General features: G+C 43.6%; 2 protein-coding genes across 2 annotated transcripts; both read left to right on the forward strand.

Moving 5' to 3' along the window:
• The first annotated feature begins 2,607 nt into the window (after positions 1 to 2,607).
• LOC149862714 (olfactory receptor 6Y1-like) lies at positions 2,608 to 3,555 on the forward strand. The gene has a single exon (XM_090054072.1). The coding sequence runs from the start codon at positions 2,608 to 2,610 to the stop codon at positions 3,553 to 3,555; it is 948 nt and encodes a 315-aa protein (XP_089910198.1).
• Positions 3,556 to 15,681: 12,126 nt separating this feature from the next.
• LOC149862715 (olfactory receptor 6A2-like) lies at positions 15,682 to 16,647 on the forward strand. The gene has a single exon (XM_090054073.1). The coding sequence runs from the start codon at positions 15,682 to 15,684 to the stop codon at positions 16,645 to 16,647; it is 966 nt and encodes a 321-aa protein (XP_089910199.1).
• The last annotated feature ends 7,888 nt before the right edge of the window (positions 16,648 to 24,535 follow it).

A 24,535-nucleotide genomic window follows, 5' to 3' on the forward strand; every position in this document is an offset into this window, starting at 1 on the left:
CCCCAAATGCCTCAGCTCTTACTTGCTTGGCCTGAATGTTAAAATAGAAACACTGGTCACAAGCCCCTGGTAGCATTGCTAGGATCCAAAGCTTGGATAGCCTTGCACCCAGAATTCAGAAATTTCAACAATGACCAGTGCAACCATACACATACTTGCATTGGTCATTGTCAAAATTTCTGAATTCTGGGTGCAAATTTATCCAGCGCTCGCTCTCTCTCGCTTCTCTTGTGACCGTGCCAACTGTGCTGCCTCCACAGCATTCTGCATGGGGCTGAGCCCCCACCCACTGCAACCCCCTCCTATGCCCACCCACAGCCCCAGCACCAGCCAGCATGCACAGCTCTGACAGGGCTGCTCCTGGTGCAGCTGTAGCTGCATCCCCCATGGACCATATTTTGTCCACCCCAGTCTAATGGATCCCAATCATTTTCTCTTCACTTTTGGACAGACTTGCTCTGCTCAGGCCCGATTGACTTTTTGCTTCAGCACCTTCTTGCCCCCATCTCACAAGTTCCTTTGTCACAAACTTACCTCACATTTAACCCCCATTTTTCCCCATCCCACTTCCCAGCTGCTCCATCCCCTTCATGCTTCTCCTTCCCTTTATATTCAGCTAAACCCCTTCTAAACAAACTTACACAAGGCTATACTTAGTGCTCAGCTTTTGTGTTATGACCTAAAAAGCAAAACCTACATCTACATACAGGAAATCTGGGCAGCTAACTCTTGGCTTTGGATTCCAGTTAGGGGACAAGCATCCAAAATTTAGGCACTGCAGAACCTAACTAGTAGATTGCTAAGCTCTTTAATTAGGTTAGTTCAAAAATGCTTTGATATCTGTAAATGTAAAGCTATAGATACAAGGAACTATTACTGTCTTGTTAGTTCACCTCAGAAGCCCTTATTATTTTTCATTCTTGATCTCACTATACAATCTGAAAGGGGGGAGGAAATATCACTGCTTGTCTTACTGCTTCCTTTGGGAAACCAAACCTAATTTGGAAACCAATTCTCATATGACACTGAAGATAAATAAGGTTGCATAGCTGCGTAAGTCGTTTAGCAAGCACTAAATTCTGCTCTTCAGATCCTCTCTGCCAGTTACTTATTCCAGATCTTACTGAGGCACAGTACATAAACGTGGATTGGATTTCACTCTGCTCTTACGATATCCAAGGTCAAGTCGTGTGCGTGTGGGGGTGGGTATGTTGTAAGAGTGACGAATTGCACATTTGCTTTTAGAAATGCATAAAATGTACAGATAAACACCAAAATGGTTTAGGGATGAAATTATCTTTTTGCTTCATAAATGGATTGGAGATTCTCAAAAGCGCATCTGTAATCTATTGAAATCCATTAAACACTGACTGCCTTACTCAGTTACAATCTTTAGAAAAGTATTGCCTGTGTGCGTCTGTGCACGCGCATGCACACATATGTTCATCTCTATACATGTCCTTAATTAAGATTGGTGAGAATTAAAATTTCTATGCATTAGACTTGTGGGAGTGACAAGAATATCACAGAGAAAGCAGGAAAATGTGTGTGGAAGGAGGGAATAGAGACAGCTGCTCTCTGGGATCTTTAGTTATTTTTGTATGATCCAATATTCTATTAGAAGTAGTGCCAACAGGAACCTGCAAACTGAACGGATTCTTCCGGTGTTAACTTGTCAGGATAAATTTTGCAAGAGGCATGGCTTTTAATAACCTCTTTCTGGGAAAGAATCTGTTCTAAGATCCACTAGCATAAATACCAAGAAAGTCTAATGACTGGTCTGACCATGCTATAACTGAACAAAATTCATCTTTTAATCTAATTGGTGGATAGGACTCATCATAGCATAGCCTGAACTTAATTTAGTCTCCAGTATTTGTGATACTAAATCTCTTAGGTGTACTTAAAAATTCCACCCCAGTTCCTATTCCACTTGAGTGGGTTGTACTCCCTGAAAACACGGTACTCTGTTTCACAAAGTTGTTTCCTTTCTGTGTTTCTTTCATGTTTTTTCACCATCATCCACAGTATTGTCCTTATTTTTTTTACTGCATTTTAGGATTGCTGTGCTGTTGTGCTCAGGAACCCATATTGTAGGTTAAGGACCCACTGACTTTTTCTGAATCTGGGACTTTATAAAAGGAGATTATATTGGTATGCTCATTTTAGAAAATGGGCAACTGAGCCAGAAAGGGTAACTTGTATGTAAGAGACGAGGGTTGAATTCCTTCTTCTGCCTCAAAAGAATTGTAAACATATTTCTTACTGTACAAACTATGCACTGTACCAATATGGACCAAGGCCATAAGCCCTGACCTGAAAAACTATGCTCTGCGTCTCTCTTGTGTACTCAGATTTAGGAAAAACAATCCCCCCCCCCCCCGCAAAAAAAAAAAAAAACAACAAAAAACACCCTCTTTGACATTTGGCCTTTCTTCTCACACTGTCTGTACAGAATCTAGCTGCATGGGCCTCTTTTGTCTTTGTTTGGTCCTCTGTGCTATTTTAATTCAGGCAACGAATCATAATGGATTTATAGTAGAAAGAAAAGATTTCATCATTATTACATTCTCTGCAGGTGGAAAAGGAAGTTACTGTCCATAAGGAATGGATAAGGGAAACCAATCCAGCATCAGCTATTTTGTTCTCCTGGGATTCTCTACCTCCACCAAGATGCAAATAGTCCTCTTCTCCATATTTTTCCTGGCCTACTCACTTACCCTAATGGAAAATGCCATCATCATCCTTGTCATCCGTGCCAGTCACCAGCTGCAGAAACCCATGTATTTCTTCCTGGGCAACTTGTCCTTCCTGGAGATCTGGTATGTGACAGTCATTGTGCCCAAGATGCTGATAGATTTCCTGACCCAGGACAAGCACATCTCCTTCCAAGGATGCATGACACAGCTGTATTTCTTTGTAACCTTTGTGTGCACGGAGTATATTCTCTTGGCTGTTATGGCCTATGACCGCTACTTAGCCATATGCAACCCACTACATTACCCAGCAATTATGACCAATGGGTACTGTGCTCAGCTGGCTGCCGGCTGCTGGCTGTGCGGTTTGGTAACTTCCACCATCAAACTTAGTTTCATAGCCCACCTTAAGTACTGCAGCACAAATGCGATCAACCATTACTTCTGTGACATTTCTCCACTCCTGAATGTCTCATGCACAGACTCCTCTTTGGCTGAGCTAGTGGACTTTTTATTAGCCCTGATGGTCATCATGGTGCCTCTGTGCATTGTGATCACCTCATATATCTGCATCCTAACCACCGTGCTGAGGATTCCCTCCTCCCAGGGCAGGCAAAAGGCCTTCTCCACCTGCAGCTCTCATCTGGCTGTGGTGGTACTGTTCTACTCCACCACTCTCTTCACTTATGCCAGGCCCAAACTCATGTACACCTACACCTCCAACAAGTTGGTATCTGTGCTGTACACTGTGGTAGTGCCTCTCCTGAACCCCCTCATCTACTGCCTCAGGAATACAGAAGTCAAGGATGCCTTGAAGAAGACCCTTTTTAGCAGAAGCAGCACTGGAGAACTTTGTTAAAGCTTCTGGGGAAGGGGCTTTGTGCAAGTGGGTCAGGCTGATACAGCAGTGTCTGAAATCAGGTCTTATTACTCTGTCCCTCCCCGCTCCTTCCGTAATCCTTCTCAAAATCTGGACTCTCTCCTTTTGTGTGTGCTCATCTCATCCAATTGTGAACTTTCCGGAGCAGTGACTATCTTTTACTATATGTCTGTATATGAAGCCCTGACCTTGGTTCTGGTCTGTTGATGCTATTGTATTGTATCAATAAATAAGGCTTTGCTTTTCAACTTAAAAAATATGCATCTGTCACTCCTCCTATGAAAAGTACAGTGTCCATTACAAAAGAAACAAAAAATGGTAATAACGCTTACTATAATATGCAAGCAAAATGCATGCTGTTTCCTGCTCTAGTTGCCAGTCCAAAAATAAAAACACAACCTGCTACTGCTGCCATGTAATTGAGGAGCTTTTCATTTAAGTAAATTATGCTTGCACTTTATGTTTACTTGCCCAAGCTGGTGAGCTGGACAGGAAGAGGGGGAAGTATGGGAGCTAATGCAGCTTTTTGCCTCTATTTGGATAAGGGAACAAATGTGAAAGCCACTTGGACTTTTTTTTAAATGGTGATATCTAATATGTACTGGACTGTGACAAACTAAAGGGCACCTCAGAGTTGGGACAACCAGAACAACAGTGAGTTCTACAGTATTTCCTTAAAGCCTAGTCTAGTCCTAATATGCCAAGAAAAAGGAAGAGAAGCCAGATCTTACTCTACCTACTGCACATTTAAGGAAACTTGGGCATCTCAGGGAGCCTAGCTGGAGTCCCTGGGGGAAAAAAAAGAATGCATCTGCTTCTGTAACACACCTCCATCTTAGCTTCAAGACTAACTTTTAAAAGGCAGCAAGGAGGAGGAAAATGTACCTACCTCTGCACTAGCCATCCCACCTTAACAACATAAGAAGTGCCATAGTACTTCAGCCCAGTGGTCTCCCTGCAACCCGTCTCCAGCAGGGAGCACCACCATTTCCCCTTGCTGGAATTTCTGGCTGGCTGAATAGGGGAGCAGGAGGTCCAAGCTGCTGCAGGCTCCTGCTCCCCACCTGGGCTCAAGCCTATGCCATCATCCCCTGGGGTGGGGGGGAGGTCACCCCTCCACTGCTGCCATGGCTACTCCCAGCCTGAGAAGACCCCAGAAATACCACCACTAACAGCTGCTGCAGCAATGCCTTGTGTTCACCCTCTGTGACAAGTCCTGTGTTTCACTTGTCACCTGCCCCATGTGTGTGTTATGGCCAAGTAAATCAGCAGCGCACCTCCCCTTCCCTGTGGGTCTTTGTCTATAAAAACAGACTGGGTTCATCATAGAAAATGAGGGTTGGAAGGGATGTCAGGAGGTCACATCTAGTCCAACTCCCTGCTCAAAGCAGGACCAGCCCCAAGTAGATCATCCCAGGCAAGGCTTTATCTAGTCAAGTCTTAAAAACCTCCAAGGATGGAGAGTCCACGACCTCTCTGGGTAACCCGTTCCAATGCTTTACTACTCTTCTTGTGAGAAAGTTTTTCCTAGTATCTAACCCACACTTCCCTTGCTGCAACTTGAGCCCTTTGCACCTTGTTCTGTCATCTGCCACCACTGAGAACAGTTTAGCTGCATCCTCTTTTGAACCCCCCTTCAGGTAGCTGAAGGCTCCTATTAAATCCCCTGTCTTCTAATCTTCAAACTAAATAAGCCCAGCTCCGTCAGTCTCTCCACACAGGTCATATGCCCCAGGACCATAACCATTTTTGTTGGCCTACACTGGACTCTCCAATTTGTCCACATCTTTTTCTGTAGTAGGGGGCCCAAATCCAACATCTCTGGCTTTGACTTGCATCAAAACAGATGTGGGAAAGCCATTTACGTATGCACTTTGAATGGCAATTAATTTGAGTTAGCCCCAGTGGTCCCAAGCAAAAAAGTATCAACTCAGACACTTCACAGGTACTTAAAACAGGAATAGGACTGTATATCTATAGGATTCTAGGATGAAAGGGTTTCCCTTGGAGAAGTCCAAGGCCTGCTTTAGTGTAACTGAATATCCCTCAGTCCCCTCCCACCTGGTCCTCCCTCTCCACACACACCACCCTGCTGCATGCACACCATGCACCCCAAGAAAGCACCAAGGACCACTGTTCCAGCAAACCACCCTTCTTTTCCCCACACACCGCAGGGAGCCCAGGGCTCCTAGTCCCCACAATACCCCACCCAGGCTCCCATGGCAAGGCCTTGGGAGGGCTTCCAGGTCACCAACTAGCTGGCAGCAGGGACCAGGGAAGAAGTGGAAGGGTCCTTCATGGTTCCTTCCAGGGGTCCCTCAAAGAAACACTGGGTCATCTCTACCAACAGTACCCCAAGAGCCAGCAAAAGGAGTTGTGGCATGCCCTGCCCAAGGGAAGTATGCAAATGCCACCAGCACCCAGCCTCACCACAAATTTATGAACCATGTGCTACAGGGAAGCTCCCCAGCGAAGAGGGCAGAGAAGGAAGAAAAAGGAGGGTGGACTCTGCGCCCACAACCCCACCACCAGCCACCTCTCCCTAGCTCCCTATCAATCCCTCCCCCAAGAGCTAAACCATCCACAGCCCAACCTAGAGCCACCCCAACTAAATGGAAGGCCCAGATGCAGTTTGGGCCATCAGACAGAGGAAGCCTCTCTTATTCAAGGTAAGGGTGAGCAGATCCTTCTGCACTGGCTCAGTGCATGGAGCGGCCCATATTGAGTACACCCTGCAGCTTACTCCAAGAGATTAAAGCCACCATGTCATCCACTGTGCTTGCCTACATCTAAGGGGTCCTACACAAAGGCTGTCCCCACCCACCCATCCCCCTCAGCCTTCCAGAACTTGTTGTGGACCCCTGCCTTAAGGGTAGGGTGTTACCTGTCAGCTCCATGTTCTTGGGGACCCCTGACACAGGACACAGACTGTCCGACTCACAAAGAATCGCCCCCCCCACCTAAACAGAAACTGATTAAGATGCAGTGAGAGACACACCTAAAACCCTCCAGATAAGGGTGACAAAAGTGCAATAACTGCCCTAGGTCTCATTTGCATCTGAGATAGGAACAGATGACCACTCATTTACATGAAAGATGGAGAACAGAAAACCTGAAGCAGACTGCAGTGAATTCTGGGATCAGCAAAGCAGGGAAGAACTGCATGATGGGAAGCCGTGTTCCAAATGCTAATCAACCCCCACACCCAGCTCAGCATTTATCAGACCAGTTCTAATCTGGATTTACAAAAGACTTTTCCTTCCCCCCCCCCACACCTCTAAGCAAAAGTAAGTTTATTTTATTAGGCATCTCAGGCTGTACATTCCCTGGTCCCACTATGGGAGGCCTATGTAAACTTAATCGGCTACAACTCGGTTGCCAGGTTAGGGAATGCTGAGGCAATAGACCGAGTCAGAGGGGGTATGGGCAACATTTGAATAATGGTACAGGGTTCATCACAGCGTCCAGCTCGTTGGAGCCCTGACCACAAGTGTTGTCATACTTTTCCCGAGACGACTGGTGGAAGTCCTCTCCACAACAGGTTATGAACACTCTAATAATTGCCTTAAGTCTGTTAAAAGACTATAATAAGATCTGGGAAAGTCATGCTAAGCTGAGGCTTGTTCACAGCAAGTAAAAATCCAAAAACCCTGATGCTGCAATCTATTGTTTCTGAAGACACCAGGAGATATCCCATCAAGTATATCTGCTATCCATAGGAATGTCAAGCTGGCTCCAAGTAGGTGTTTCCTGAGTATCAATCAAGTTCCTAAGATGTTCGACCCAGATAACCCCTTGTCAATAAAGAGGACAATTTAATTTACACTAGTGAGAATGCTTGAAAAATGCTGAACTGCGGGTATAAAAATCTGTAAAAGAAGCAGCAGTGTGTGTGCTGACACCACCCGCTTTCTTCTGGAGAGGCTGCAGGAGGAAGATCATCTCCCTTCAAGGATTGTGCTGAGAACTTTGACCTGTCAGTTTTGCAGCCCTAGTACCTTGGACTGGTGAGATCCCAGCTCTCTCTCTAAGCATAGATTTCTGAACTTGAACTGTATTAGTTAAGCTTGAGCTAAGTTTCCCCAAATACTTAGTGAAACCAGGGTATACTGTGACTATTTGTGTTTGTTTTTCCTTTGCATGTCTATCACTACTAGTGTCAATAATAAATAACTTTTATAGTCAAACTAGTGGTAACTGGGTATATTTTGCCTTCTTTACTTCTCTTTCCCCACTTGCTCTGCAGCAACGCCCCTCTTACCTAAGCTAAAGATCCCTGTGAAGCCTAGAAAAACTGTGGGGTCTGCTCACCAAGAGACTAAAAGATTGGGATGTGCTGAGTTTGAAACACATAAGGGGATCAGCTTGTACAGGCTGATTGACCCAGTTGGGCTCAGACGTGCCCTAATGAACTGAATGCTGGCCCATGAGGGTGTCATCTGGACACCCACCCGGATTCAGAGGCGTTCTGTTTACCTGTGTGCTTGTGTCTGACTACATTTTATTGTTGCTCTGATGAACTGATTCTTGGCCTATGAGGGTGTCAGCCTGTCCATGCTGATCAACCCAGCCAGGTCAGGCGTGTCACGTTAATCTGCGTGTGTTTGTGTGTATGACTGATTTGGGGACTGGAGGAACCCAGCCCCACTGAACTGAGTCCTGCAAGATAGCTCCATTGGGGGGTGAGGGCTTGCAGAACGGAGAGATACAGCTCCATACAGAAACACAAGTAACACAAGCAGCACATTGATAGGATTACCAAGACCCTAGCCCTAATAAATGAGCACACCCCAAAGTAACGGGCAAATCTGGTAACAAGGGCATGCCCAACTACAACACCACAGCAAGATTGGCAGTGGGCCAGTTTGATATCTCCCAACAGTCCACCACTGCCATGTCTACATATTATGCTCCACATACTCCACCATCCCACCCTCTTGTTTCCATCCAGTCATCAAGTAGTAGGACATCTTTGGCAAGGCTGAGGGATCTTGATGAACCAGCCTATATTCTAACAATCCCATAAGCCACCAAGGACTTACATTGGTGGCTCCTGCACAGAGCTCCCTCCAAAGCATGTTTGGCACATTCCACCAGCTCCCCTGACACCTACCTCTTCTGCAGAGGGAGATCTTTACCTTAAGTGCACAAGGCTGCAGCCCTTCCACAGACCCCTTTACAGGGAGACTATACGAACCATATGAGACCATATATCTGCTGTCATACCCTTCCAGGAACCCACCATTGTTGGTTTAGAGATGCACCCTGATTGCTCTCTTTAATAGGTATTAATCCATTAATTTGCCTAGTCCCTTTTGGAACCTGGTTATGCTCTCTGCCTCTACAACCTCCTGTAGCAATGAGTGCCACAAGTTAACTGTAACTTTTTGTTCTTAGTTTTAAAACTGTCTCCTGCTAATTTCAGTGGGTTCCCCATAGGGCTACTGTTCTAGGACCTGGCAATAACAGTTCCTTATTCATTTTGTGTACACCCTTCATGGTTTAAAGGAGGATGAATTTAAGGCAGTCCTCCAATAATTAGACATTTTCCATTTATGAATTTGGGTAAATACAGTACATCTGTATTGAGACGCAAAGACCAAAACTCCACACAGTATTCAAGATGTGTGAGAGCCATACATTTGTATAACGGCATAGTGATATTTTCTGTTTTGCTTCCAATTCTGTTCTTAATGAGGTCCAATATTTTATTAGCTTTTGCATTCCCAGTTTCTCAGGGACTCTAGGTGCCCTGAAAAACAAGGTGGATAAAAGTGCCTCTTTTATCCAAATAATACCCAGGATGTAGAAGACCTTGGTCAAATTCCTTCATCTCCCAAAGGACAATTCATGTACGTTCCTGAACCTCTAAAAAGCAATCTATAATGCGTTCCATGTCCCCTTCTGTTGAAGCCATTTCATTTTGCTTAGAATAATTAAATACATATTGTCCAGAAAAGGCATTTGGTGTAGGGGCCAGAACTCAGATCCATCTTTCTTCCAGTGCAGCATTCATCTTACTAAGCCATACTCACTCTTAAATCTTTCCTCTTGGCTGCTACATGGGGAGATAAAGGTGAAACAGGATATATCCATAGGGTGATCCAAAGACTTTGAGGCTAGAAGAAGTTGGCCTATCTCCTCCAGCAGGCTTTACACTAGGCTCATCAGGGGAGGGGGGAGATGAGGACAGAGGGAGCCACAGAACACCAAACCTAGAGCCACCCACAAGCACAGCCCAGCCAAGACAGGCAACGAGCACAAGAAATACCCAGGTAAGACAGAGGGGCCCAGATAGTCCTGGGATTAGGGGTGTAGTGCATACACCTCCAGGAGGCCTTAAATGCCTCTATGCTAAAGCTTGTTCTCCATGCTACAAGCAAACACTAACCCAGACATAGTGGGGCTCACTGAAACTTGATGGGATCCAACGCATGACTGGGCAGTAAACATCAAGGGCTATAGGCTGTACAGGAGAGATAGAACAGGGACGGAAGATGGGGGCGTGGTGCTTTATGTCAAAAACCAACACATGTCCTCAACAAACAGCACTGGGTCAGAGGAGGGGCTGAAGTGTTCTGGGTCCATATACAAGGGGGTCAGGGAAAAGGGACTTAATGGTAGGGGTTTACTACAGGCCACCCAACCAGGGGGAAGAGCTGGACCAGGAATTCTCAGGTCAGCTCACTGAGGCAGTTAGGTCAAGGGACATGGTCATCATGGGTGACCTAAACTACCTGGGCATCTGCTGGGAAGAACAGTCAGCCAGGTCTAACTGCTCACGTAGGTTCCTAGCCAAGTTACAGGACCTCCATCTAACCCAGGAGGTGCACAATCCCACCAGAGGAAGTGTCTTGTTGGACCTGGTCCTGGCCATGGGAGACAAGCTGGTGAGTGGACTGTGGGTTCTCAACCACCTGGACAATAGCGATCATCACCTACTGGAATTCACCATCCAGCACAAGGTGTTGAAGGCCTCCAGCAAGTTAACAGCAGACGATCCTCCAAGCCCAAAGGGTGACAATCCCAATGTGGATCAAAGGGGGCAAGACCCAATGTGGATCAAAGGGGGCAAGAGTGCTCAAAAGCCCCCATGGCTCACCAAAAGCATCCAGGAATATCTCAAAGCCAAAAAGGAGGCGTATACCCAATGGAAAGGAGGGACCGTCACCAGGGAGGATTATACCTCCATTGTTCAGGACTGCAGGGGGGCTGTTAGGAAGGCTAGGGCAGAGATGGAACTGGGACTAGCATCCCAGATCAAGGATAACAAGAAGTCCTTTTTTAAATACATAGGGGGTAAAAAGAAGATACTGGGTAATGTAGGGCCTCTGCAGTATACGCTAGGAAATCTGGTAGTCATACCAGATGACAAAGCTAACCTCTTTAACAATTTCTTTGCCTCCATCTTTTTGAGCAGGGACTGGGGCAACCCCACCCCCCTTACCCCCCCACTGGGATCCCCAACAGACCCAGGGGAGGCACTGCCAGGCCCAGAATCAGTGAGGACTTAGTCAGGGAACTTCTGGTGGGTATAGACATGTTCAGATCAGCAGGTCCTGACCATCTCCACCCCAGCGTGCTGAGGGCATTAGTAACTGCAGGATCCCTGGCACAGCTTTACAAGCACTCATGGTGCTCTGGCAAGGTACTGGAGGACTGGAAAAGGGCCAATGTGCTCCCCATTTTCAAAAAAGGGAGGAAGGAGGACCCAGGAAACTACAAGCCTGTTAGTCTTACCTCAGTCCTGGTGAAGCTCTTTTAGAAAATTATACAGAAACATATGTGAGGGACCAGCAGGGTGGAATCATGCTTAGGGACAACAAACATAGGTTCATTCAAGGCAGGTCCTGTCAGACCAACCTGGTAGCCTTCTGTGACCAGGTCACAAAATCCTTGGACACAGGTGTCGTGGTGGACATAGTCTTTCTGGACTTTAGGAAGGCCTTCGACACTGTCTCTCACCCCATTCTCATTAAGAAATTAGGCAACTGTGGCACTGATGCCTACAATCAGATGGATCACAAATTGGCTGGAGGGCCACACCCAGAGAGTAGTAGTGGATGGGTCATTTTTACCTGGAGGGATGTGGGCAGTGGGGTCCCCCAGGGCTCAGTCCTCAGGTTCACAATGTTCAATCTCTTCATCAGCAACTTGGATGAGGGGGTGAAAAGCACCTTGTTCAAATTCGCAGATGACACCAAGATGTGGGGAGAAGTGGGCATACTGGAGGAGAGGGACAGGCTGCAACTAGATCTGGACAGGTTACGGGGAGGGTGGATGAGAACAGGATGGGTTTCAATACTGGCAAGTGCAAGGTGCTGCACCTGGGGAGGAAGAACCAGCAGCATACCTACAGGCTGGGGAACTCCCTTCTAGTCAAAGGCAGAAAAGGATCTTGGAGTCACTACTGATTCCAAATGAACATGGGCCGGAAGTGTGGGGATGCAGTCAGTAAGACCAACAGTACCTTGTCATGCATTCATAGATGCATCTCGAGTAGGTCCAAGTAGGTGATCCTCCCCCTCTATGCAACATTGGTCAGGCCGCAGCTGGAGTACTGCATCCAGTTCTGGGCACCGCACTTCAGGAGGGTTGTAGACAGCATTGAGAGGGTCCAGAGGAGGGCCACTCGCATGATCGGGGGCAGCAGGGCAGGCCCTATGAGCGGAGGCTACGGGACCTGAACCTGTCCAGCCTCCACAAGAGAAGGCTGAGGGGGGATCTGGTAGCCATCTACAAACTGGCCAAGGGGGACTAGCAGGCTATGGGAGAGTCCCTGTTCCCCCGCGTACTACCAGGAATAACAAGGAACAACGGCCATAAGTTGACTGAGAGTGGATTCAGACTAGACATCAGGAGGCACTACTTCATAGTCAGGGCAGCTAGGAGCTGGAACCAACTTCCAAGGGAAGTAGTGCTCGCTCCTACCCTGGGGGTCTTCAAAAGGAGGCTAGATAATCACCTGGCTGGGGTCGTTTTACCCCCAGCTTTCCTTCTTTCCTGCCTATGGCAGAGGGTTGGACTTAATGATCTGCTCAGGTCCCTTCCAACCCTACCAACTAAGAAGTGATCTGTTCAGAATTCCCATGTTACAGAGATCAAGCAAGTTAACTAAATTATTAATGCAACAATCTCAATAATACAGTATTTTCCAGCAAGTCATTTAGTGTTGATTTTAAGTTATCAAGAGATAGACTATTCCTCACTTCCCTCCGTAGTGTTTCGCAATTGGTTAATCACCTTCCCTGTTAAGACACTGACTGCAGGATAATCTAAGCGCTATGAATATGACAGTCAGTTGACATCACCCACCAGGCTGGAGCAGGGGGAAAGCTATAAAGCATAAATTGTTCATAGGTGTTGTCTAAACAAGTCAGTGTAGGAGAAGAAACTCTCAGATCCAAAGTTAAGGATAGGGTTACAGTTAGGGAAGTCATAGCAATTTGAGCAAGCCAGCCTGAAGATGAAGGACATTTCCCTCTGAATGAATTAAGTGTCCTATTTGTTTTTGCACTTGTATTTTCTCCCATCCAAGCGAAAGCTGATATATTATTTTTATCTGGGTTAAATGAGTGCAACCCATGAGACAGTCACTTCAGAGGTGCTGCTAACTTGACAATGTAAGTAACTTCTTTACTGCTCTTTATCACAGCTATTTGAGAAGACAATGTAGAATTTCTTGCACTTGATTTCTTCATTAGGACGTTATGGAATACTTGACCCCCAGGCAAAGTTCATTCCTATCCCCCCTCAGTTAATGGGTGGGCTTGTGATCCAAAACAGATATCCCTGTAATTCTGAATAGTCCAATTCTTTATATAAGCATCCAGTATTTCACTTGGATAGTGAAACCTTGTGGCCCTGAATCTCACAGGCTAACTATACATGATGTAAAAATGTTTTGCCTTTTTCAATTTTAAGTCCCCCACCCTTTATATTGTTTTCTAATGTGTCTAATGGATTTGGATGCCAAATTCCTATAAAGCAAACCAACCTCTCTCGTTACTTTCCACATACACAGCCAAACCTTTTTTTTTTTAATCCTGTCAATACTTTGGGATGAGAAACTAACTCAACTTCTCTCTGCTTAAAAGCACAGGGAAAAACTGTGATGACAAACTAACTAAATCACCAGTCCAAAGGAGAAGTTTTCCTAAAAGCAGGAACCCTGAAGCAGAGATTTCATAGCTTCAGTGCGATCCATGACAGTTTTACTTGTTTGAGACTTTGCTCTAAGAGTTTATGTCCCATGTTAATTGTTATCCTTCTGGTGTAAAAACTGACTATAGAATTAACAAAGTAATACTATAATTTGTGAAAAATTGATCTTATGAGAGTCAGCAGTCAGAGTCTGGTTAATACTGTATGCTGTATCAGCAAGTTATGTAATCTGCCAGTCTGAAACTTGCTATCCTTCAATTCCATTAAACTCTTTTGTTCTGGTAATAGGCAAAGAAATAAACAGCAGCAGCAAGATTTTCCACAGTTCTTTTTATCAGAACAAAAATCAAAGGTTACAGGGGTCTGCATCATTATTCACATTTTATGCACAGGGAAACTGAGGTACAGAGAAGAGAATAAACTTTCCCAGTTCACCCAGTCTGCATAATACATGGGATCAATGACATCTGTAGAAATCAGCAAGGTGAGTTCCTAATTTCTTTAGCCTCCCTTGAAAAAATCTCAGCCTAGTTTATCATTACCAATCATAACAATCCTTAATCTCCTTTCTTATTTAAATAATCCATCTCTTAAAGCTGATGACCAAGTATATAACACTTGCAGATATGCTTAAGCTAATATAATGAGTAACATACCAGGCTTGTACACAAGAAATACTGTATCAGTCAGCTGCATACATTTCTGATCTCAGCTGAAGTGCAGGAAAACCAGAATCACTCTAAGTTTTTCTATTCATGTTATGCTTTGAAGGATTTGCATATTTAGCACAAAGTTTGGCATCAGTGGATTAAATCTGGATTGGTTCTTAGAGGCATAACAAGCGCTTTTGGGACTTGGGCAGCAGCAGCAGCTAGGATAGCAGTAGTGGTGGCTGTGCTTTGGAAAGTGGTAGCAAGCAAGAGGGCAGTGACTCGATCTTCCAAGGTCCCTTCCAGCCCTAATGTTATGAAATTTCTATGCTGGCCTCCAAGTCTCGAGTCAGTACCCACCCCTACTTACACTACTGGACACTTTTGGAAGCAGGAGGCAGGTCTTATCTGGGTACCTGTTTTATAATGCTTTTTTATGAACAAAATCATGTGTAGAAATATATTGATTTCAATTATTATTTTTAACAGAGAAATTTCCAGAGGCATGGGCATACAAACAAGTGATTTCTAAGTAATGGAGGATAGGAGTCAGCTGTTCCACTATAATCGCCTAGATACATGCTTGAAAGCCAACATGTGGTACATTACCCGTTTCAGAGGGGTAAATGAAAGCGAATATGCCACAGTTTACCCTTGTACTGATGGCTAAGCCCCCCCCATCCACCCCCCCACATACACACCCCCCTTTATGGGAACTTGATCATGTGCCCAATTCAAAAATGATTTGAAAGTGAGATGCTGCATTTTGTTTCATGCTCGTCTCATTTCAATTTGTTTTCTGTGCGTGTCCTATTGTACTCTGTTCTAACAAATTTTATTCTAATGTTTTTTCATCAGAACAAAAAAACATTTACAATAGTTTGATGCATTCAAAGCAGGAACAGCATGAAATAGAATAGATGGAAAACTGTACTGTCAACTTAAGTTTAACCAGGTTGAATTTGTATTAGTCTTGGTAATATAAAATAGAAAACAGTTGGTGGAAATGGGTTACCTGGTTTGCTTAAGCTGCTGTGAATAATTATTCATAAATCCAGATAACCATCTGTTCCAGACTAAGTAGTAATAGTGGTAACAATAATGGGTGATGTAGTGAGCAGCAGCAGTAAGTAGTGGCAAAAGCAAGAGCACTATACATTAAAATTAATGCGAGTTGGTCACCTTATTTTCTACAGCACCTCTGAAAACACCACAAATGATGCCTGCATTACAGAAAGAGAAATGGTCAATGCAACTCTTTCTTTTTGTTATCGTTATTCAGTTATCTGGTATGGAGAGGACAAATCAAAGCAATCAAGGTGTCAGTGAATTCATCCTCCTGGGATTTCCCTCCACTCTGGAAATTCAGGTGTTGCTTTTCTCAGTATTTCTCATCACCTATATGCTTGTGGTGACAGAGAACACAGTCATCATTCTAACGGTTCACATAAACCGTCACCTTCATACCCCCATGTACTTTTTCCTGAGCAACCTGTCCTTCCTGGAGATCTGGTACATCACAGTCACTCTCCCAAAGACCATGCTGAACTTCCTAATGGAGAACAAGCACATCTCCTTTGTGGGCTGCATGATGCAGCTCTACTTCTTCCTCGCCTTGGGCTGTACTGAGTGCGTCCTCTTGGCTGTCATGGCCTACGACCGCTATGTAGCTATCTGCAATCCGCTGCGCTACCCAGCAATCATGAGCCGAGCTCTTTGTATTCGCCTCGCAGCTGGGTCCTGGATCAGTGGTTTCTTCATCTCCATGTGGAAGGTGTTCCTCATCTCTCAACTGACGTACTGTGGGCCCAATATTATCAACCATTTTTTCTGTGATGTGTCTCCCCTCTTGAACTTAGCCTGCACTGACATGTCCCTGGCTGAGCTGACGGACTTCATCCTGGCCTTATTCATCTTGCTGATCCCACTCTGCATCACCATCCTCTCCTACATTTACATCATTTCCACTATCGTACACATTCCCTCAGCCCAGGGCCGCCAGAAAGCTTTCTCCACCTGTGCCTCCCACCTCACAGTGGTTATCATCTTCTACGCTGCGAGCATTTTCATATATGCCAGGCCTAAAGCCATCTCCTCCCTCAATTCAAACAAGCTGATTGCCGTCTTGTATGCTGTGATTGTACCACTCTTCAACCCTATTATTTATTGTCTGAGGAACAAGGAGGTCAAAGCAGCCTTAAAAAAGACTTTGTTCAGCAAAGGGATTTTTTCCAAAAATATTAACTTGGTACATTAGAGACTCAAGGTAAAACGGTGTTGAATGATAAAGAATTATGGCTGACATTGTAATATAACTTAAAGGAACCAGAAACTTGGGTCCTGCTGAATCTGCAGCTCTAAAACACAATATTTGTGCATGTAAATCCTTGAGAGACATTTGCGGAATAGAGAATTTACTGAATTATCCATTAACCTCTCTCTTGTCATTAACCTCCTGAATCCCACTGAAATCCACTTGCATATACGCACTTTCATTCCCAAGCTTCCTCTGAGAATCTAAGAACTCGACTAAATTTCCCAGGAAAGCCTCCATGATTTAAAGCCTTAAAAGCCAGGTCCAAAAAGAATGTAGGCAGTTTTCTAATCACATGTGTTATTTTTGGCAATTGCAGGTTGTGATTTTGTTACCCCTGGGATGTAGACATACAACAATATGTGCACACATGCTGAGCCTACACAGTAGGCTATGTACCTAAGCATTTATATAGAAAAAAGGTTCAAGGAAGGAGAAGGACACTCCCATGTATTAGCCTCACGAGTGGACTGGCTGGCAACCGATAGGAGATCCAGATTCCGAGCTCCCTTTACCCAATGTATATTTGAGCCTGCATCTCTCCGACTTGCTAGCACAGCACGCTAACCCCCAAGTCACAGGTCTGGCATTAGCATGGATCCTTTTGAAGCAGTCATCACCCCCTTGCATTTAAAAGCAATCGGATAAAATGGATGGAGAACACTGTAGCAGGGAAGTTGCTGCCCTGCTAGGAACAAACATCCAGGGTAGGACCCAGCCCCTCCTCCGTTCTTTAGGACAGTGTCCATCTCACTATACCACAGCCCCCCTTACTTTATACTTTTGCCTATTACTCCAACTCCTTGCTGATCTGGGGTCCTGCTCCAAAAAAAGCACTTTAGGGCTGCTTTATATTACCTGACCTGCTGTGGCATGAGTATTCAGGGAGATGTCAAGTTTCCCTGGATTGGGGGGGGAAGGGGGGGATTCCTGTTTTCTGAGCCAAGTGCCCCAAACGGACACACATATGTAACCACATGTGTACTCAGACAACGTGCACCCCACTGTGCGTGCTCAGTTTATTGGTGTATGCATACATATCCAATACTGAAAGGGGTAAAATAACTGGCATGAGTGCAATAATTGCTATTTACCCACTATTTGGCTGAACAAGGGTAAATAAAATTCTGCCGAAGATGATCAAATCATGAAGAGTTGCTACTGCAAGTGTAGCCTCAAATTTGAAAAGGGTACTGAAAGGGGTTAAGGACCCTGTTCCCATGGACATTCTTGAAAATCCCAATCTATATAAACCAACATTGTTTGTAAACAGGTATGGGTTTGGGGGGGGGCATTAATTGACATGTTTTTAATCATATATAACTGCAGGAAAGTCCCAAACAAAAAAAAAAAATCTCAGATAAAAATGTCTTGTTTTAAACATATCAAAATGAAAATGTTCAGAATGTTAAAGTATCATTTCTGTAACAAGTAGAGCTGTGATTTTGTGAAGTATTTAGATACTGCTGATTTTGATTTTTTTTTTAAACTGAAAAGGGGGGTGGTGGAAAAAAAGAATGGTGCCCAGTTCTGTCCCTTACCCACACCTGCACACCAGCAGGCAAAGGTGAGTTTTTGAAATCTGTCTAAGAAGTTGAAGTTTCTGATTCCCACACACATTAATTGATGGTTTCAAGTCCAAAACCTTAAGCTTCTGAAATGGTGGGTCTTGATGCATATGCAGGACTAAGGGAAACTGTAATATGGTCTAAAGGAGTGTTATCAAAGTTAGGCTTAGTCTTTTCAGATAATGACATTTTGATACCACGCTGGCTTGACTGCATCATGTAAGTGGCTTAAAAAATATCATCCTGCGTGCTCTCCTGATATAAGAGCTAATCCAGGAGTCCAATGGAGAAAAGCTCCCTGGAGGAAAGCTAGCATTTTAAGTCTAAGTCATTTAAAATGTATATTATTATTCACATATACAGTAACTACTAGAAGTAAAAAGGCAGAGAAGAACCATGCATCTTTTTTCACCAATAGTCTGGTGGCCAATGCCTTAGCCAGGCAGGATCAGAGAGACCAAGATGTAGCTCCATCTAAAGGAGATTTGAACCTACATTTCCTACTTCACCAGAAGATGCTCTAAACTCTAAACTATGGGCTGTGCACTACCCAGTTCATTCTGTAGTCCTCTTCTGGAAACTGGCCCACTGGACAGCCAGAAGAGAAAGACAAGTAAGAATAGAAGGTAGCATGCAAATTGTGGGGGAGTGGGTCAAGTGGGTTAGCATGATAGTTTCTGGCCTAAAAGGAGAGGCCCCTGGCTGAAATCAATAGAACTAAATAGATGGGGAGAAGCAGCCTAAAATAATCTACCCAAATCCTTAAAAGATAGACCTAGGAATAAAAGATCACAATCCTCCTGGATGCTAAGAATAATGGGTTTAGCACACAATAGTATTGTAGGTCATTATAACTTTCCTATTCATTCTTTCTTTGTCCCACAGGTGATGACAGCTGTCTTCCTTTCAACTGGTTTAGTCATTTTACATGTCTAGATTTCAATTTTTTATTTTTTTTTTAACTTGGTCTGTAACATTTTCCCAACTTGTCCTTGGCTGGAAACAGATGTTGCATTTGTGCCCCCATAACAATTATGGTGGCACAAAGTAAAAGCAAAGAGCTATCTATGCCCTTTGTCATGCCACAAATGCCTTCACTAATTAATGATTTGTGCCACTTTTTCTTGGTGGCTATTTACTTTATGGTGCAAGAGGGTGGGCAGCTTAGAGCTGCCTGCACACTCCAGCCACCGCAGGCAGGTTCTGTCAGGCCATGAGGGACCCAGTCCTGCAAAACCCTGGAATTTCTGTACAGGATTGGGCCCCTCAAGCTCCAGGAGTGCCTACCTGACTTTCCTGTCTTAAAGGAGTCCCATCTTTCCCCAGTTACAGAGACAGTCTCCCAGAAATTATCCTGGGTACACCTCTATAAGCAGGGAACATGTTGCCCATTGTCCAACGTGATCAATGGGTGGGGTGACAGACCACCTGCATTTCACCCAGTAAAGCAGATCAGCTGTGCCAGCACACACCCCAGAACAGCTGATCCACTTCATTTAGCAACAGCTTGTTATACTCTTCATTCCATGACTTTACTGCCCACTTCTCATTTAAAGTGATCACTTTCATTTCTGTTACTGAGTTTAATAAAAGCTATTTTTCTAACTGAATTTTAGACATGTAAGGCATAGATCCTACACTACCTAATAGGCACCTAAGTGAACTTAGGTGTTTAAGTGCAACTGTGTTCTACCTTGTTCAAGCCCCTAGAAAAAAAAACAACTTAATCATCTACTTCTGTAACATGCCTTTATCTCACCTTTAAGATAAAGTCACAGAAAGCAGCAAGCAGAAGGATCCATCCTCCTTATGTTTTCATGTTTTTCAGGGACTTGAGCAGGGTAGAACAGGATCACACTTAGACACTCTGGTCACTTAAATGCCATGTTAAATCAGGTAGATGACCAACAAGTAATAGACTGTCACCCGTAGGTAGCTAATAAGTGGGAAATGATCTGGCCCCTAAGGACTGGGTCCTATTCTACCCATAAGCGCCTGCATAAGAATCTGTCCATGCTACTCAAATACTTTAAAAACATCAATATAAGAAGTGCATGGGAACTCTTCCTTAAAGCTTTTTGTAACTTAGTCTCAAAGTTAAAACAATGGTGCTTTATAAAAGTAAACATGCTAGGAGTTTTTCAGACTTGAGCATGGTGCAATAAGAGAACACTTGGGTGCTGAAGTCCACTTAGACACTGAATAAGTGGAACATGATCTGGCCCTTGTATCTTAGCTAGCAAGTAACTGTTTTTGAGTAGGATGATCTGAGTTCCTTCTCACTTATCCCAGTATAAATTGAGTAACTACGCTGAAGTCAATGGGCCTGATTTTCCTTTCATTTATGTAAATCATTTCCAGTTCATTAGTGTCAATGCACCTAATCCCCCTTTCACTCACTGTGTTATGAATCAGAGTAATTCTATGAAAAATCAGCCTAGTTATATTGCTGCAAGATGTAAAGATGAAAAGCCAGTAGGGAGTGGGCTGATAGTCCCACAGGTCCTCCATTTATTCTCTGGATGGGACCTGACACCGGTTTTGGTATACTGCACCCCTGAATAAGCCAGATCATTTCTGTAGGAGACTGGGGATGTTGCATCCCAGACATATTCAGTCCCTAGTCTTGTAACTCCTATTGCCATCAGTGCTCTTTGTATATTGATGCTTTCAAAAAGAACTGCCTTGAGAACAGGAAATTTCTTGTTATTTATTTATTTATTTATTTATTTATTTTTAAGGATTTTCACAGTTCCACATTGCTTCACAAGCAGATTGCAATCAGACCCAGTAACCTAAAGATGAAAGAAAGTCTTCAGGTTCCTATCCTGATGCTTTTGACCCATCCAGCCCTTCAGGAGATGACAGCTGATCAGGTTAGCATTGCTACTCAAATCACTTCTTTATAAACACCACGGCAAGTTTGCCAGCTGGTAAGTCTAAGCTGTTCCCAACTTCCCCATAATTAAAGTTGGTAAGAAAAATAAAACAAACCAACATGGGGGTGGAGGTAGAGGGGGAAACTATACCTTTCCCCACAAAAATGTAGCATTTCATCAGCGCTCTGAAACGTGAAGTTTTTGGCCAGTTTTACCAAAAACTTAGTGAACATGCATTTGCTGGTACCAGGGACAACTATTTTTCTTCAAATGTTTTCTCCTCTTCTCCATGCTATAGTCATATATGACCCCCTAGATGTTCTTTCTGCAAACGTAGTATGTACATACATTGGTATGGAGGGGCAATTTCTATAGTACTGTTTTACATTAAAGATTTCCTATTGGATCTGCTGAGCAGCTCTGGACAGTATTACTTAGAAATACAGACTGGGATTTACAAATCTCATAATATTTCAGCTGAAGTGGTCCTTCGAAAATCCCATTTATTACAGATAAATTATTACTAAGGGTTTCAAATCTGTAGGACCAGTAGCCCACCATCAGCTCTTAATATTTTTCTCCGACACCCATGCACCCTTATAAACTTGACCTTGATAGAGGGGCAGTATATTATGGCCTCAGATACTAAGAAAATCAGCTTGGGAAGCACTGGATTAGACAGACAGGGGTTGCAGTTAAATGAGTCACTCCAACAGATAATTAAGGAGACTAAAGGAGTTGTATAATCAAATGTTAAACACCAAACTGAATTAGGTATCTAATGCCTTTAAACACTTATGAGTAGAGCCCATTTTTCCATTTGTAACAATATTACCAACTGCAAGTCTTACCTCCTTTTAGCAAATGAGTTCTCTAAAGTCACTGGCCTTTTCTAAGCAGAACAGCTTTTTTTAAAGGGATGAAGACAAGGGAGAGCTGGAATGTATGTAGTGCTGTGTGTCACATTTCCAGATGCTTCAATGTATGCAAAGTTATTTGCTTATATCAGAATTTAATTGTCCAAAATTTTCAAATCATGGAATCCAATGTAAAGCTACTAAATTCATAGTTAGGTACCCCAATTATTAATTAGCCTGACTTCTGGAACTCCTAAACATGCACAAGTTTCAATAAGTGAAGAATAACCTTCATCAGATTGCCTTTGATATAGGGATGACATTTTCAATGCAGAGACTCAGTTCCATTAGGTAGATTAGAATATATCAGATTAGAAGCAGGGCTCATGCTTATCTTCAGACTGAAAAATAGGAAGCGGTGATGACAGTGATTTACTTGCAAATACAATAAAGTTAAAGCTGGTTAAAAATATTTTTTTTCCTCCACAAAAATTTCCAACAGGTCCTCAGCCTCCTCACATTCTCTCCTTTTTTAACCACTGCAAAAAAAGTAAGGGGTGGAAAGGGGGAAACAGTTAAAAAAAAAGTCCACAATGAAAGGAAAATATTTTTTTCAGTACAGACATGTCCTGCTTCCCAATTTTTCTATGGAAAAATTTCCACTGAAATCAAACTAACTTCATGTTTTGACCATTTATTTACATGAAAAAGTATATTAAATTACATTTCAAGCATTTTTATCCATCTGTCAATCTGACTTTCTCTCTATGTTACTCATGAGCACTGAAAGTAGAAAGGCATCTGAGATGAAACGCCCGAGATGCTTATTTGCTTAATGCCAATGACTAGAACATGTACTAATATTTTGCTACTGTCTGGAAAATTAAGTAGAAATTAATTATTTTAATGATCATTGTTAATATTTACTAATTGTAAGATAATTCAGAAGTATATTTGCGTTAAGAAGAGCATTATTCAACAATGAAACAGCAGGGAGAACTGAATTATAAGTAGAACTGATAGGAAAATAGTTATGTATGATATGGGTTGTTTTATGGTTTGGTTCATATTGCTGTTTGAGGGGGGATGTTGTTCACAGAGTTTTTCCTTAGAAATTATTTTTGATGATAATAAAAAACAAAAATTGGGGGCTATAAACTTTTTCTATGTTTTCTTCTTTTCAGGAGATATAGTAAACTCTCTCAAAGAAAGCACTTCATTTCTCCAAAAATTCCATTGCACTGAAAAATAAAAAAACCCCAAATTTCATACAAATAATTTAATGGAAAAACTTTCTTCTCCCCCCATTTATACGGTTCCAGCTCTAAATGCGCCATGAAAGGCTTATGTTTTATTATATGTTTATAAAATCCCAGCTGAAGAAATGCTGCCATCACTCTCTTCCCCTCTGGGGAGGGCTGGAGCCCAGCTGAAATACCACCTTGGTCACCCAAATGGAAGGAGAAAAATATCCAGCATATAGGATATACAAAGCCCACAGATATCCCTGGCCAGATGTTACCCAGGAGCATCAGCAAAGGGTGACACTTATGAACATCCTTTAGTAGTGAACAAGGGACAGATGTTTTTTTCAGGTTTTTTTGTTAAGTTTTGGGGGGTTTTTTTATTCAATGTTCTGTTTGTTGGAGAGGGAGGAATCATGTGGGTTTGGTTTTATTGGGTTGTTCTGTGGGGAGGTTTTTGGACAGGGACAACAACCATAGGCCTTATGTAGAAGACAGGATATAAGCTTCGAAGAAACACTGAGGGAGCATGGAAATGTCTTCCTGGAGGTGAACCGGTTGAGTGGGAGTGGGTCAGTAGGTAGAAGTAGGAAGCTTTTTTTTATTTCTAGATGTAAAAGTGGAAGTTGAGAAACATGGTTAAGATCGTCCTGAGGATTTGCTTATATGGTCATCTGTAGCTGCCAGAGTGACAGGATGGGTGGAGAGTTTAAGTTCTCAAGTTTTCAGGCACCTACTGTTGTTTCCCATAGGTAGGCTGTTAACCCACAAGAGAAGGTTAAGGGGGGACCTTGTGGCCTGCTACAAACTGGTCAGGGGGGGATCAGCAGGTATTGGGGGAGTCCCTGTTCCCCCGTGCGCTGCCAGGAGTGACCAGGAATAACGGTCACAAGCTGGCAGAGGGTAGGTTTAGATTAGATATTAGGAGGCGCTACTTCACAGTCAGGGCAGCTAGGGCCTGGAACCGGCTTCCAGGGGAAGTGGTGCAGGCTCCTAGCCTGGGGATTTTTAAAAGGAAGTTAGATGAGCACCTTGCCGGGGTCATCTGACCCCGGTGCTCTTTCCTGCCAAGGCAGGGGGTCGGACTAGATGATCTACCTAGGTCCCTTCTGACTCTAGCTACTATGAAACTATGAAACTTGTTTATTCTAAGCTGCCCTGAACCTTTTGGATATGGCAAAGGTTTTTACCATAAATCTACTAGATGCATAAATAAATCCACAACAGGATGGGGCCCGACTTGGGCTGTTGTGTAATAATAATCATAATTTCTGCAGGTGAAA

The sequence above is a fragment of the Crocodylus siamensis genome, chromosome 6 (assembly GCF_052110815.1).
Source record: "Crocodylus siamensis isolate JL-2025a chromosome 6, ASM5211081v1, whole genome shotgun sequence".
Lineage (NCBI taxonomy): Eukaryota > Metazoa > Chordata > Crocodylia > Crocodylidae > Crocodylus > Crocodylus siamensis.